General features: G+C 39.5%; 2 protein-coding genes across 17 annotated transcripts; one reads left to right on the forward strand and one right to left on the reverse strand.

Annotated features, from left to right (window-relative positions):
- The first annotated feature begins 1,358 nt into the window (after positions 1–1,358).
- dpys (dihydropyrimidinase) lies at positions 1,359–9,431 on the forward strand. Of its 2 annotated transcripts, XM_085918593.1 has the most exons (10): positions 1,359–1,440; positions 2,038–2,304; positions 2,789–2,947; positions 3,514–3,693; positions 4,266–4,455; positions 4,614–4,770; positions 5,013–5,154; positions 5,690–5,832; positions 8,562–8,769; positions 9,057–9,431. In XM_085918593.1, exons 2-10 carry the CDS (start codon positions 2,053–2,055, stop codon positions 9,114–9,116), a joined length of 1,491 nt encoding a protein of 496 aa, XP_085774719.1. In that variant the 5' UTR covers positions 1,359–1,440; positions 2,038–2,052; the 3' UTR covers positions 9,117–9,431. The 2 variants fall into 2 exon arrangements, with proteins under 2 accessions (XP_085774719.1, XP_085774718.1); XM_085918592.1 differs by lacking the exon at positions 1,359–1,440 and having other exon boundaries at positions 2,004–2,304.
- On the reverse strand, positions 8,353–12,902 carry dcstamp (dendrocyte expressed seven transmembrane protein). 15 transcript variants are annotated; one of them, XM_085918606.1, is made up of 6 exons: positions 12,699–12,902; positions 12,300–12,344; positions 12,158–12,222; positions 11,372–11,629; positions 10,733–11,059; positions 10,442–10,655 (listed from the first exon to the last, which is right to left on the reverse strand). In XM_085918606.1, exons 2-6 carry the CDS (start codon positions 12,340–12,342, stop codon positions 10,608–10,610), a joined length of 741 nt encoding a protein of 246 aa, XP_085774732.1. In that variant the 5' UTR covers positions 12,343–12,344; positions 12,699–12,902; the 3' UTR covers positions 10,442–10,607. The 15 variants fall into 15 exon arrangements, 14 of the variants coding, with proteins under 14 accessions (XP_085774732.1, XP_085774733.1, XP_085774731.1 ...); XM_085918607.1 differs by having other exon boundaries at positions 11,372–11,626; positions 12,300–12,347; XM_085918605.1 differs by having other exon boundaries at positions 12,300–12,347.
- Between the last annotated feature and the right edge of the window lie 1,615 nt (positions 12,903–14,517).

Genomic DNA, 14,517 nt, shown 5'->3' on the forward strand with positions numbered 1-14,517 from the left:
GACGTGTGCAGCTGGGATATCTCAGCATTATCAGGACCATATTGTTAGGGGGGGGGGGGTTGAAAAGAATGTCACAATATGAACAAAACCAAAACAGGCAAGGGAAATGTTAGGCCACTTTGCTCGCCTGACACGATGGAGTCAAGTTATATTTAGTTTGCTAAAACAATAAACACTTTTTTATTGATGCATCATCATACGCTATGCTAAGGACATATTTACACATTCAGCGTGCAGACTGAATGACTGGACCCTTATAGTCAGACAGTTAGACATACAGAAATTTAATCCAGGATATGAAAACATAGAATATAGTTGGGAAATCACCAAATAGTCTTTGTTACACTATCATTTGATCCAATTGTGACATTTGTGATGATTCCCTTTGCAAAGTCACCAAATACCTGGAGCACTATGTGGGGATGCACACATTTGTAGTCAAACTGCACATCCCGGGGATTTATTAGACAACGATTGGGTTGGGGGACAGATTGAAGGAATGAAAAGCTGCTTAATATGGCAATGACACCCATATGAATGTGAAAGGCATTTCTTGAAGCAAATGATTGTTTGCGTGCCAAAAATGATAACTTGAACTGCTTGCAGTAAAAATCAGATGGAACCGTTCCCCATTTGGCTGGATTAAGTGATAGCAAATTGCAGAAACACTGTGTGCTGCCTCCAGATACCAAAATTATCAAAGTCACTGCCAAGAAGGTGGACCAATCTTTCCAATATTCCCAGAAAAAAATAAAGGAAATCACTCCCAGTTCTGTGGACCTGCACAGTTGGTAAAAATTTGGCGTGGTGTTTTCTCGATGAGCAAATGAAGTAATGACATAAAAAGAAACAACAAATAAACTGCAGAAAGTAAGAGGAAGAAACAACATTCACCATATCTATTGAGAATTGCGCCCACTTTTCTCTTGTTGTTTGAAATGAGCCTTTCCATTTCAGGCAAAGCCCCCCCCACACACACACACACACACTGTGTAGTAGATAGACAAACACTGTGAAAGGAAGATAACAGCCTGTTGTAACTAAATTAATACAATTATCTAAGTTGGACGTCTGCATGTGCTTCTGACTGGGCGAGCAGAGAAGACCAAGGCCCTGACTGCAGTAGATTACTGAAGGAACTTCTTCCTTGTGTTAATTAGTCTTTCACTAATCTATGAATCATGCCATTATTGTAGATTAGTCATACTTAAAGACAATAAATATCTGGATTAAAAATCACGACTTGGCCGTAAACATAAACCAATCAAAAGGGAAACATGTTTTCTTGGGTTGATTTTATTTTGAAGGTCGGGCTTTTATTTGGATGTATTTCGAAGGGCGTGCTTTTCTGTCATAAAAAAAGAGTAAACAGTTGACTCCCAGCAACAAAAAGGAAAACTTCGACCAACCTTTGTGGACTTCTAGGAATCTGTGGTTTAGGTACACATTTGGCATATGTGGCTTTTTTTTTTTTTGTGCTCATGATGTATTTTGTAGTTACTACACTTGGCTTATTAGAGTTCGACAGTATGCATGTTGTTTTCATTGTTATTTCCAGACCATTTTACAGTACCATCACTCATAGTCATATTTATTTCAAATTCTATGATTGCATTGTCATTGCTTTCCAATGCCTTCCCTCTTTCTTTCTGGAGCAGAACACTGTCACAAAGTCTTGTCTATGATTTACTGCAAAGTAGGCTAATTTTGCAAAAATAATGAAACGTTGCATTTGTGTTACATAAACGTCAAAACTAAACCAATGTATTAGAACAGTCATGTGGGTCCCCCTAGCGGCTGAGTTATCTTTAACATGTACTTGAGGCCTGCGGTCATTGGGGCTCGTGTGTCCACAAATAGGACAGTTTGATGAGTTCATGGCCACAGTGACTGTGTAAGGATAGGCCCATTTGCTGCTCTATTTGCTGAACTTTGGAACAGACACAAGATGTTACTTATTAAAAGCCATTTGTGACTTTACACTCCACAAACCCTCTCTCCACATTCTCACAAACATTGCTCTCCGCATTCTCACAGACGTTGCACAGCAGGATGGCGGAGCCCCATGGGATCCTAATAAAAGGAGGGAAAGTTGTGAATGAAGATTTCTCTGTGATCAGTGACGTCTATATTGAAAATGGGAAAATAGTGGATGTTGGACTGAATCTTGACATTCCAGAGGGAGTGAGAATTATTGATGCCAGGGATAAACTGGTGATCCCAGGTGGAATTGACACGCACACGCACATGGAGCTTGCGTTCATGGGCACCAGGAGTGTGGATGACTTTCATATAGGAACTCAGGTAAAACACACATGCACGTGCACGTCCATGTGGACGTGCACATGCACACACACACACATATTATTTGTCCCGCTCACAATTAAAAACTAAACCTTATGATCATTGTGTACAGCAGGGTAACCCAGTTCTAAAAAGTTGTTTGTTTTGACAGGCAACTGAGCAGGACTAGCTTGTTTTGACATTGTTTTTCCTTTTTAATTTTTTTATTAGAATTGTTCTCATTGTTGTCGTTTTTAACTGTAAATCCTAAAGTGTTGATATTGTATATTTTATATTTGAGTGTTGACTGTGAGTGTGCTCAGTGTTGTACAATGCTACCTTGACTGATGACTGATTAAGTTCACTGATATTGTCACACTTTCTGGCATCAGTGGATGTCAAATGCAAGTGTCCTTGCAATACCTTCATCCGACCTTCAGTCAGTTGACTTTGTGCTAAGGTGACAAAAGCTTTCAGTAGTTAATCTTTGACTATGTCTCACCAGGCTGCCCTAGCTGGAGGGACAACAATGATCGTGGACTTTGTCATCCCCCAAAAAGGCAAGTCTCTTCTGGAGGCTTATAACTCTTGGCGCAAGGCAGCGGATAGTAAAGTCTGCTGTGACTACTCACTGCATGTCGCTGTCACGTGGTGGAGTGACCAGGTGAATATGAAAATATGACTGCAGAGATGAGGACATAGCTGATGGTTATTTTATCATTTTGTTTGAGTCTGGCCAATTTATTGGACATCCAGACAAATACATAAATATGCAAGAAAAGGTTCTGTCAAAGCCCTGGGCGTTGAATATATTCTAAATTAAAACAAAAATGGTAAACAGTTCTGCCCCGTAACCAGTTTTGTTATTAAAATTACACGACACTGCACACGGGAGGTAACTTTCTTTTGGTATTCTTGTAGATGTGTGCAGCTAGAAATGGGTAACGGCAGAGCCTATGCCATCTGTCTTTGAAAAAAAAGAAGGAACAGGATATACTCTGGATTGGTCGTCAGACTACTAGGCCATAGAGAAAACCATTACAATTCAGATTCCCACCAATTCTCATTTTAGTGTCTTCAATTTATCAAACATTTAAGTTTTGGAATGCGACAAGAAACTTGAAAAACTCCCTTAAGCACAGGAAGTACCTCCCTACTCCACACATACAGTATTTTCTCTTCAGAACTGTAACATTGTAACATTGCTATTGCTATTTTTCTCCTTCTTAGGTCAAGAATGAAATGGAGATTATCGCCAAGGAGAAAGGAGTCAATTCCTTTAAGATGTTTATGGCGTATAAAGATCTGTACATGTTGCAGGATGCTGAACTCTATGCGGCATTTGCCCATTGCAAGAACATTGGCGCAATAGCGCAAGTACATGCTGAGAATGGAGACCTGATCGCTGAGGTTGGTGGGTCAATTTAAATATGAATAAAATTTTAAAATAAATAAATTAAATGAAGAAATAAGAACAGTAACATTAATGCGTTTTAAATAATATGAAATGATTATATAGTATAATCAGTTATTATAGCCTAGTATTCCTACTAGATGTATTCATAATTTCATTTTAGTGCTAGGACTGAATAGTTTGAAGCAAAATATAATAATAAACAAATCCACCTCCAAATATCAATATTAAAATAAATATCAATAGATATACATACACAGATATATAAATATGTATATAAATAAAAAGTGTAAATCTGTTTACTTGATTAATTTTTTATACAGATGCCATGGTGAGAAACACCACTAGAGAGCAGCAGACCATTGTTTTGAGTTTTCATAAATGTTTATGTTCTTAATGCTTAAAGGACTAGATGCAAGGTTTTATTTTACTATTTATAATTAGTCCACTCATGGAGACGATTTTTGTGGGGGTCAGCTGAATTATAGGTATTGTGGTACTCTGTGTTGTTCTCCATCCATCACCATTACCCTGCTTTGTTTTTCTCCACTCCATTGGGGCACAACAGGGGGCAAAGAAGATGCTGTCCATGGGCATCACAGGACCTGAGGGTCATGAAATGTGTCGGCCGGAAGAAGTCGAGGCTGAGGCTACTCAGAGAGCCATTACCATCGCCAGTGCTGTCAATTGCCCTCTTTATGTGGTCCATGTCATGAGCAAATCTGCAGCCAAGGTGGTGTCCAACGCACGCAGAGATGGTAGGTGATGGATTTATCAGTTTGTGTGAGAGGATGTTCCAAATATCTTTCCAATCATGTTTAAAAAGTACTGAATGTGTGTTGAATAGAGTCAAACTTTTCAATATTGAATGATGCCTAAAGTGTTCAGTGAAGTAAAACTTCCATCTGCTGTCTAGGACGGGTGGTGTTTGGGGAGCCCATTGCAGCTGGACTAGGAACTGACGGGACTCACTACTGGCACAAGGAGTGGGCCCATGCGGCTTTCTTTGTCATGGGTCCTCCCCTAAGACCTGACCCCAGCACCCCTGCGTACCTCATGGACCTGTTGGCCAAGTAGGTGGCTTGCGTGGGTTATCTCTTTATACTCCATACATTCCAAAAATGTATATATAGGTCATGTGACCAGCAAACCTAATGGAGACTTGTAGTAATAAGAATGGATTGATAGATGGATGTTGCTAGCCTCAAAGTTGGAACACAGTTATGTATTTTTGTGGTTGAAACAACACCAATATTAAGATTCATCACTCTTATTCTGTTATTTGATCAGATATTTATCCTTAATGTGTCATCAGTGATGACCTCAGTGTGACGGGGACCGACAACTGCACCTTCTCAGTTTGTCAGAAGGCACTTGGAAAAGACGATTTCACCAAGATCCCCAATGGTGTGAACGGCGTGGAGGATAGGATGTCCGTCATTTGGGAGAAGGGAGTGGTATGTCTTCGTCACATACACTCACTTACCCATATTCTAGGATGGAATACAACACAACATAGATAGAGAATTTCTGTTATATGTCCATGACCCATACCACTACAAAGAAGTGTCCGTCAGTGAGCTTTTGTCAGTATTTCAGGGCGGCCCACACGTTTGAAACTGCATTTTGCCAACCTTGCTGCATGCTACGTGAAGAAAAAAAAAAAATGATATCCTTTGTGAAGCATTGTGGTTACCTACAACTACACGTTTCTTTAATTTGATGACTTGCAATTCAATAGTTCTTGGAATTAATTGTAGTTGCAACTGAGCATTTGTGGCGCTCTGTTTCCGCAAACACTAAGAGGAGTAAATAGAGATCGACGTTTCAATGCATACAGCTGACAGAGCGTTTTCTTAGTGGAGATTTACTTTGCAGTGCTTTCAAATCACACATTTCTCTACATTGGCTTCTGTCTGTTAATTGTGTACAGTGCTATCAACTGCGCTCTCTCACTCCAACTGGCTTATTTGTGCATTTCCATCTTCCCAGCACAGTGGCAAAATGGATGAGAATCGATTCGTAGCTGTCACCAGCAGCAACGCAGCAAAAATCTTCAACTTCTACCCGCAAAAAGGCCGCATAGCCAAGAACTCAGATGCTGATGTGGTTATTTGGGATCCCAAGTCATCAAGGTGAGGGGCTCACTTGGGCCATTTAGCATTCATTCTGGTGCAAGCAAGAGAAAAGCAGCTGAAGGTTGTGTGTGTGTGTCATATATTCATATGTAAAAAAAATTAAAATAAATAATGGTTCCTGTCCCCCCCCCCCGGTTCCAAAATCCCATCTACTCTTGTCTCTTGCAAGTTTGCAGCATTTTATGCAGCTACAAATTAAAGGCAAATCGGTTTCATCAGATTCTCAAAAATGATAGCTTGAGGGATTTAGGATATTTTATAAATGTACCAATGACTTAAACATTTATATAGGCTTAAGACAGACACATCCACTGGGATGTTGATGGCTCAGGGATTTGAAGACTAATGAATTGTTCACATGGGAGCTGATCCCATTTTCTTATTAAGGAAGTCAGTGTTAAAGCACTTTCAGGAAATGTTCCCGAGTTCGCGCTTTGCTTTTTGGAAAAATATGACGTGTTTCACAGACAAAACAGCCTAATGAGCCTTAAAACAGAGAGTAGTAGATTTCGTTTGAAGAGCAACACAATTCCATGAATCAATGTTGTGTTCCAACGTGCTAATTTACATAAATGTCACGGATTGGAATGGAGCAGGGCAACCAAATGCAACTTGGACCAGGGTTTATTGAGCAAACTCAAAAGGCAAACTGACCCAACTTAACAAAACAATAACTAGACTGACTGACCGGGACGTGAGACAAGAAGACTACAGACGTGAAGACATCAAGACATGACGACAACAACATTACGACATCAGGAACCAAAATGACATCAAGACAACAATGATCCGAAAGGGCGTGAGGGGCGGACAGGACTTATATGCACGACAGGTAACAAGAGGCAGGTGAGAATCAAACTAATCATGGGCACACAGGAGGGGAGGGGTGAGCACACAGACTGAAACCATAACAACAGACACATAGTGGAATGGCTGGGGACGAGACGTGACAACAAGTCAACGGCTATGATGTCACATCCCGCAAAGGGCCTATTAAATCAGATTTTGGTGTTGTTTCCTCCTGTCTCCTCCTTAAAAATATATAGAAATCATAACAGTTGAAGGTCTCTTCATATGGGGCAGGTTGGGAGCCAACACACACGCACACATTATGTAATCCAAAATTCAACTGTGCGCTTTTGCTTGCAAGAGAATCTGGGCTGAGCCCCTAAGGAGGTGTGCTATGCACTGATGTGAATTGGAGAAGAACTCAACCTGACCCAATGTACTGTATTTTGTATCAATGTATCTTACGGTAAATTATTATGCATATGTCTAAGATTTGTACAATTGTTACCATGGACTGCTTTAAGGTTTGAGCCAATCAGCCTTCTTGTAAATGACTCTCTATAGCTTTATTTGTTTTTTTTAACTGTAAGATTGTAAGATGTTAAATTGTTGCTCCTATGAATCCATCTGTAAAACTGCGTAATTAATTGCTCTCAATGTAAGTGTCACTCCATAACATCCGGCGCCAGAGGCTACAAACAGTTACGTAACCCAGAGGAAGCTCGGTCAATGGCCCCATGTCACATAAATAGGCACATTGGAATATTGTAAAGCATTTTTTCTCAGCAAAATTTTTATTGTTTTTTTTTTGCTGCTTTTTTCAAAACAGCCTGCACCCAAAAACAAATTAACTAAATATAGGTAGGTGTTAAGCAATCTGTAAGGTCTTGATTTATAGAGCAGAGGGCCGGAGCAACGGATAAAGAATTACTACCACTACTACTATGACTAATAATGTTAATATTAGCTTAGATTAATGACACCTATTAATGAACCCAAAAGCTTTTAGCTGGCGGTAACAGACACTTCTGGACATAATGGAGGCTTGTCAGGGATCTTGTTTGGCATTATCCCGTGTTCAACGCTGTTTCACGAGTCTACTTAAGAAAGGATTAGGGCATATATCAGAATTATCTTTATTTACCAAGTGTGTTTGCATGGAATTTGTCTGTGGTAGTTTGAACTACACAAAACAAGCCACTGAAACACAATACACATTTAAGTCAACCTATGAATTGCAGAAGCAACACACACAACAAAGTAGTAATTTTCAATGGCACTTTCTTTTCTAACCTTGACTTTTGAGTGCACTTGAAGTTCCACTTTACCTATTAAGAGATAATTGTGAACAAATAACTTTCTTTCTGATACACGTGGTAATTATCACAACTACTTGCGAAGAGGATTTGATTTTATTTTTTTACCTCTCATGTATTGATGGCTGGTATTGAAAGCCTTCAGTATAGGCTAATTTTAAATAATGTAAAATATGATATTGATATCTGGTATCTATCCTTGCCTATCCCTGACAAAATAAAATTGCTAAAAAACAAACATTATTCGGACAATTAAACTTGAATTAATCAAGAAACATGACTACTCACCCATTTCTATTGAAAACATTATCCTAACTCAGCAGGATTTATTTATCCGGGGGTGAATTTATCTTCAGATTAAGTAACAGAACAGATCTTTGGCAATTCATTTACATGACATTTGTCTGTGAACTGCAGTGACAATACTGATTTTTATTTATTATTTAATCATTGTCCATGTGAATCTTTCATTCATGTCCAACATCTTCTCCAGACGAACATTTTTTTTTTTTTGCTATAACGCAAGAATCTTGCATCAGTCATGCATTAGTATTATCTCTTGTCACAAATTTCATTTTCTGTTCTGATCAGACCTGTGGGGGCATTTGTATGTTTTGACAGAAAGATTTCAGCCAAGACGCATCACCAGGCTGTGGACTACAACATCTTTGAGGGTATGGAGTGTCATGGAGTGCCAGTGATCACCATTTCCAGAGGCAGAGTGGTCTACGAGGATGGACAGCTGAAGACGACACCTGGTTGGGGCAGATTCGTCCACAGAAAACCCTTCTCCGAATTTGTCTACAAACGAATCATGCAGAGGGACAAGGTCAGTAAAGATGTTCAAAAGAAGAAAAATACACAAAATAGAAGCAGAACTTGGCACGGCCTCATTATAGGGGGTCATTAACATGCTGAAGCCAATTTGCCAGTCCATATTGTTTGACGTGTTGATTCTCCCAATCCTTGTCCCCATTTTTTCTGCTGTGGTGAGCAACACAAAATTGTATATATCAAACAGACTAGAACGTGCTGCTCTGCAAATAGTGCGATGACCACATTGATATCTGTCCTCTGTTGACACACAATCCTTCTCTGCCTTTTTTTTTTCTGCAGGTGGGCCAACCTACACCTGTGATCAGAAAGCCATATGATGGAAAAGTCATTTCTGTGTGAACATGGGAGCCTCTAAAGAAAGCCACTTTGAGCCTCCAGCTGTGTGTTTGTGTCCTTTCGCACACATTACTGTCAGTGCCTGGAGAAGTCTCAGAAATAGTAATACATATGGTCAGAAATAGCAAAAATTATACTGTCAGAAAGATTCATTTTATATACAGTACTGTGAAATTGTGTATCCTTTTAATTCATCTTTTCAGTGAGGAATGGGTGGATTTAGGTCAATTCAACATCAAAGTCAATGTCATGTTATGTACTTTTATAGGTTTTACAAAGTTCTATCAATTATCATTGCAAAAAAATAAAAGCGGAAGTGGCTACTAAAAACAGTTGTGTCATAGTTTATGCTGCATTATTATTGCTGCACCCGGTGAACAATTACCTGCCTGAGAGATTCTAGTTGTCATCTCAACCATTGCATTTGAGTCATTTTATAGACTGGAGAGAGTTAATAGACTGACAGTAATGAGATTTTTGTTGACCCACGATGACACTGCATTTGCATATTCAGCAGGATGGCGTATTATCATATCCACTCCATTTTTGACCATAAATGGAGAACAGCCCTTCCCTCAGTACTTAGTGAAAAGGTCTGCGGCTGTCGGCGAGCATCATGTGGGAGCTTGCTGTCAGGCTGGCATGCTGACGTGGTTTTTTGCCGCAAGCCCCGTTGAGACATAATGTGAGCTTATCAGGTTGCCTCACGGGTCACTGGCAATGTGTGACTCACACAAGGCCCACTCCTCCTTCAGCTGTACCACTTCCTCTTACTGTTTACCATGGAAATGAAGGAATAGTACAGTTGAGTTGGCTAAAATATTACATGCTGTAGTATATTATATGCAGTCAACGGTCTACAAGTCACTCTCATACGTAAGATTGTTTTTATTTTATTTAGTTTTTTATTTCTGCCTGTTCCTATAAACTGCACTGAACTAGAACATTTGTAGAGGATCTTTTACTTTCAGGTATGACTTGGAGGCAATAAATCTTAATGAATTGGTTCTATGAAAGTCAACTACAAAGCTAAAATTATCATTGGTAGTCATGCAAAGGATGCAAAACGCCAAGTGTCCCTGTTTTATAAAACACCTGTATGATGTCAATGCATAGTGACAGCACGGTGCAAATGGAAGAGGGGGGCCTATGGTGTTGTGCCCTACACTGCACATGCAAGGGACAGCTGTCTTGGAAGTAAGTACACGGTCTCTGTCTATTCAAATACACATTCAATTACACAGAAACATACACACAATCGATTTATATTACCTATGTATATGTATTGAAAATATTGTTTGACAAAAACATGTTTCAACCAGAAAATGTTGTCATTACATTCATATTTAATTTCTTTGAAAAAAATCTGTGTCATAACATCAACATTATATATACACACATATATATACATATACATAAAAATCAATATAAGTGTATACCCACAGAGTTACATTATAGTGTCAGTCACTGTTGTGTATATGGAGAAACCTTTCCTCACACGTTGACCTCGTCTGAGAAAAGCAATGGACACCAGAAATGTGGCTGTTAAGAGAAGACCATAAAGAAAGATTAGCATCCAGAATTTCCCCCTCAATTATGCATTATTTTGTGACTCATACCTTGGTGATGAGTGATATAAAACTTTCTTTCTCCCGCCTCCTTTTTAACCTCTTCTTCAGAATTTTGGCATGCAGATACTTGATCCTCTCCTCTGCAGCGGTGTAGTAAAATCTCTCACACACCATGAGCCTGATCTGGACCAACTTGGCTGCTACAGGGGCCATAATGAGCAAGGTCAGCAGGATTGCAGTCAATGGGATCAGAGAGTTGTTGAGCAGCAGTTTGGGTTTGGGGAGGCACTGCTTCTCAAACAGCGTCACAGAATAAGAAAAGTCCTTTTGGTGGTTTTCCTCACCCAATTGTAGACCAATTAACGTCGCAATCCCCTGAAAAAAAGCAATTCACATTTAGGGCATACAACAGTATAACTGACATTTTTATTTTCACGATATGAATTGATATAACATTTTATATTTTGCAAGGGTGTATAAAAGAAATCCCACAGAACAAAAACTTGTTAGCTGAGCAGGTGTTCAAATGCAAAACTAAGATGAAGCAACCGTCATCAGCTTCAAATATTCCAAATTTAAGAAAAATATGTATGAATAGTGTCTTACTGTATGTGAGTATTTAAGTAATGCATCATCATGTTTATGAAATTGATGTGACATTTGACTCAGTTTAATTCAAGGACTTACTTTGAGGCTCAGCCGCAGAGGGACGTGGAATGGTTCCATCTCTGACAGCTTGGTTGTTATAATAGTAACAAAATAGTACAACACTGCATCCACAGCTATAAAAGTGACCCATGCAATCAAATGGGTGATAATTGGAATGCCAAATTTTAGCAGAGCTTTTCCTTCCTGAGCGGTGGGACGAAGGGAAGGGAGGGATGGGTACAGCTTCTTCTCCTCTGATGTGAGGGGAAGTACGTGTTTCTTTCCTTGCGCCTTCTGCTCCTTGTCAAAGTCAATAAATTTGTTACTGATGAAATTATTTTTATACTTCATGTCATTGCAGTAATTTCTTATGTGCAAGGTTATAAAGATGATGAGCACTAGGATGCTGATGAGAGGATAAACATATTCCTTCACAGTGGATACTGTGTTTATTAAATTCACTGCATATTTGACACTTTGATTCAACTTCAATTCAACTTGGGTGAGTCGCTCCTGAAAATTTTCCAAGTCCACTTTGGGTGAAATTTTGAGTTGGGAGTCCAGCTTGACCACCCCGAAATCCATCACCCCGAGCAAAATATCAGCCAGCCATTTCAACATGTCCACATAGTTTCTGAAGGGAGCAATGACTGATTCTTTCTTGGCCCTCAGGTTGCAAATCATGCTCCTGATCAAGCCTGTGAGGTTCTCCAAAGTGTTTTGAATATTTCCAAGGACAACTACACTTGTGCCAGCGGTTAGCAGCAGACTACGACTCTTCTTAGTGAAAAGCGATATGATAAATAGAGTGAACAAGCATCGTACCGTCTGTGACAAGAATAGGCCGAGTGTCAACAGCACCCCAAAGAGAGCAGCAATCCCCGCAGACACTGCTAGGTCACAAGTCAGAGTGAAGAAAAGGTACAGAAGCAGTAAAGCACTGAGGAGGAGGCTTGGGAAGACACACATGAAGAGGAGGACGGTGGTTCTCTTGAAGCCCTCTCTGTCATCACTGGTAAAAACATCCACAGCCAAATTCCTCAGGTCAGTTAGGCCCTTGGTGATCATGTTCCACAGTCACAGGAATTCAAATAAAGAAGAGCTTAATTAGATGGTCTTGCTGTGTATTTTGTTTCTAAAGTACAAACCTGAGGCATGTAGCCGTGAATCTATTATTACTGTGTGTTGTTCACCATCGCCTTAAATAATGCTAAAACAGGATGTGGCAACAAACCAGTCATTAGTCATAATACTGTACAGTCATCTTCATCTTTTTCTTAACCAGAAAATAAAAAGGAAGCAACAAATCATAATACATTTCTCATTGTAAACGAACAATACACATCTATTTCCACAATATACTTATCTTGGAAAAACTTTTGTCAAGGATCGGATGGAGCAGGGCGACCAAATGCACCTTGGACCAGGGTTGATTGAGCAAATTCAAAAGGCAAACTGACACAACTTAACAAAACAATAACTGGACTGACTGACCGGGACATGAGACAAGAAGACTACAGACATGCCGACAAGAAGACTACAGACATGCCGACATCAAGACATGACGACAACAATGATCCGACGGGCGTGATGGGCAGACAGGACTTAAATACAAAACAGGTAACAAGAGGCAGATGAGAATAATCAAACTAATCATGGGCACACAGGAGGGGAGGGGCGAGCTCACAGACAGAAACCATGACAACAGACACATCGTGGAACGGCCAGGGACGAGTCGTGACAACATTAAAGATATGACATAGGTGTTGAATACCGTATTTCAATAATGATAGCTGTTACAGCAATATCTGACATATCTGATCAACTTCATAAATGAAATCCATGTTTTAACTTTTAATTCTAACTCATATTTTCATGTACAGCCTGTATATGTTTAAAGTTATTCAGTGTTAGAAGTGCCATTGTTCACCATTGGATAGCACATTTAAAGTTGCATCTGGTCCAAGTTCGATAAAAGCTAACAATTCCATATAAAACTTATTTCACATCTTTGCAATGCAAATATTGCACGGGCTATTATCACACTGATATTTTTTTTATATCCTTTGTTTGTTTTTTCATGTCTGGTTGTATGCTTATAAGGAGGGTAATAAATATTCCGTATTGGTCTCAAAGGCTCATAACAGAAATGACTCTGAAAGGAGAAGGCAGCTACTTGTGGAGTAACAGATGGGAGCGCAGCGTCCTAGAGAAATATTAAGATACTTTGAGCTCTTTAATCCAGTGGTGCCTGCTCACGTGCAGCACAATTCAGGACCATCTGAGACTTTTTCCAGCAGCCTGATTCTGAGGAATCTGGCAATCTTGCCAATAGGTTACAAATCAAGCTCTGCTAACTTCTTAGAGAATTGGAGGGAACATGGAAGGAGACAGATTTACAGTGTCTTCTAATGTCTTTTCAAACACAGAGGAATTAATTTCAAAATAATAAATTGACTGTAATGTCTCAGAGCTGACACTTTTTGGGCTTCTTCAAGACAGCAAATGTACTACAGGAGCCTCCCAAAGAGGTCTGAATGACATGAGACGAGTCATGTGAGTAGTTCAACAAGTTTGTGTCGTATAATGACAAACACCAGGTCAACTATCTCACTATTTGCTATATTGGCATGCGCAAAGCTGACAGGGCAACAATAAATATCTGGTTCATATTTGCTCTTCTTCTCTTTACATCACACAATTTATAAAACAAGAATCAGTCACGAAAGCTACATATACAATTAAAACCAAAAACCCAAACAAAACAATTAATAAATTGCTAAACGCTACTACAGCACTCAAGCATAAAAATTTACATTTGAATTCCTTGTATCGTAATAGATGGGTTTATGGAGTGGCTGGATGCCTCCCTATCAAGTGTGAACGTACTGTGAAACCATGTGACTGCTTATTTCTGAAAACGAGTGCCCTGTCCAACTGTTTTGTAAGCTGTGGCTATTTTCCAAAACGTTTCTCGGGTTTCTCTGGAGACTTGTTCATGCACTTCATCCACACAGCGTTGTCTATGAACTTCTAATTAAAGTAAATTTATTGGGCTCCACCATCCCCGCAAACCTTGTGAGGATAAGCTGTTTGGAAGATGAATGAATGAATGAATGAATAAATTAAGTATTTACAATCACTGACTCCGGACTGTGTTTCCACAAATAGAAGCAAGCAGTGCG

This window comes from Syngnathus leptorhynchus, chromosome 8, assembly GCF_054491065.1.
Source record: "Syngnathus leptorhynchus isolate UIUO chromosome 8, UIUO_Slep, whole genome shotgun sequence".
In the NCBI taxonomy this organism is placed as follows: Eukaryota; Metazoa; Chordata; class Actinopteri; order Syngnathiformes; family Syngnathidae; genus Syngnathus; species Syngnathus leptorhynchus.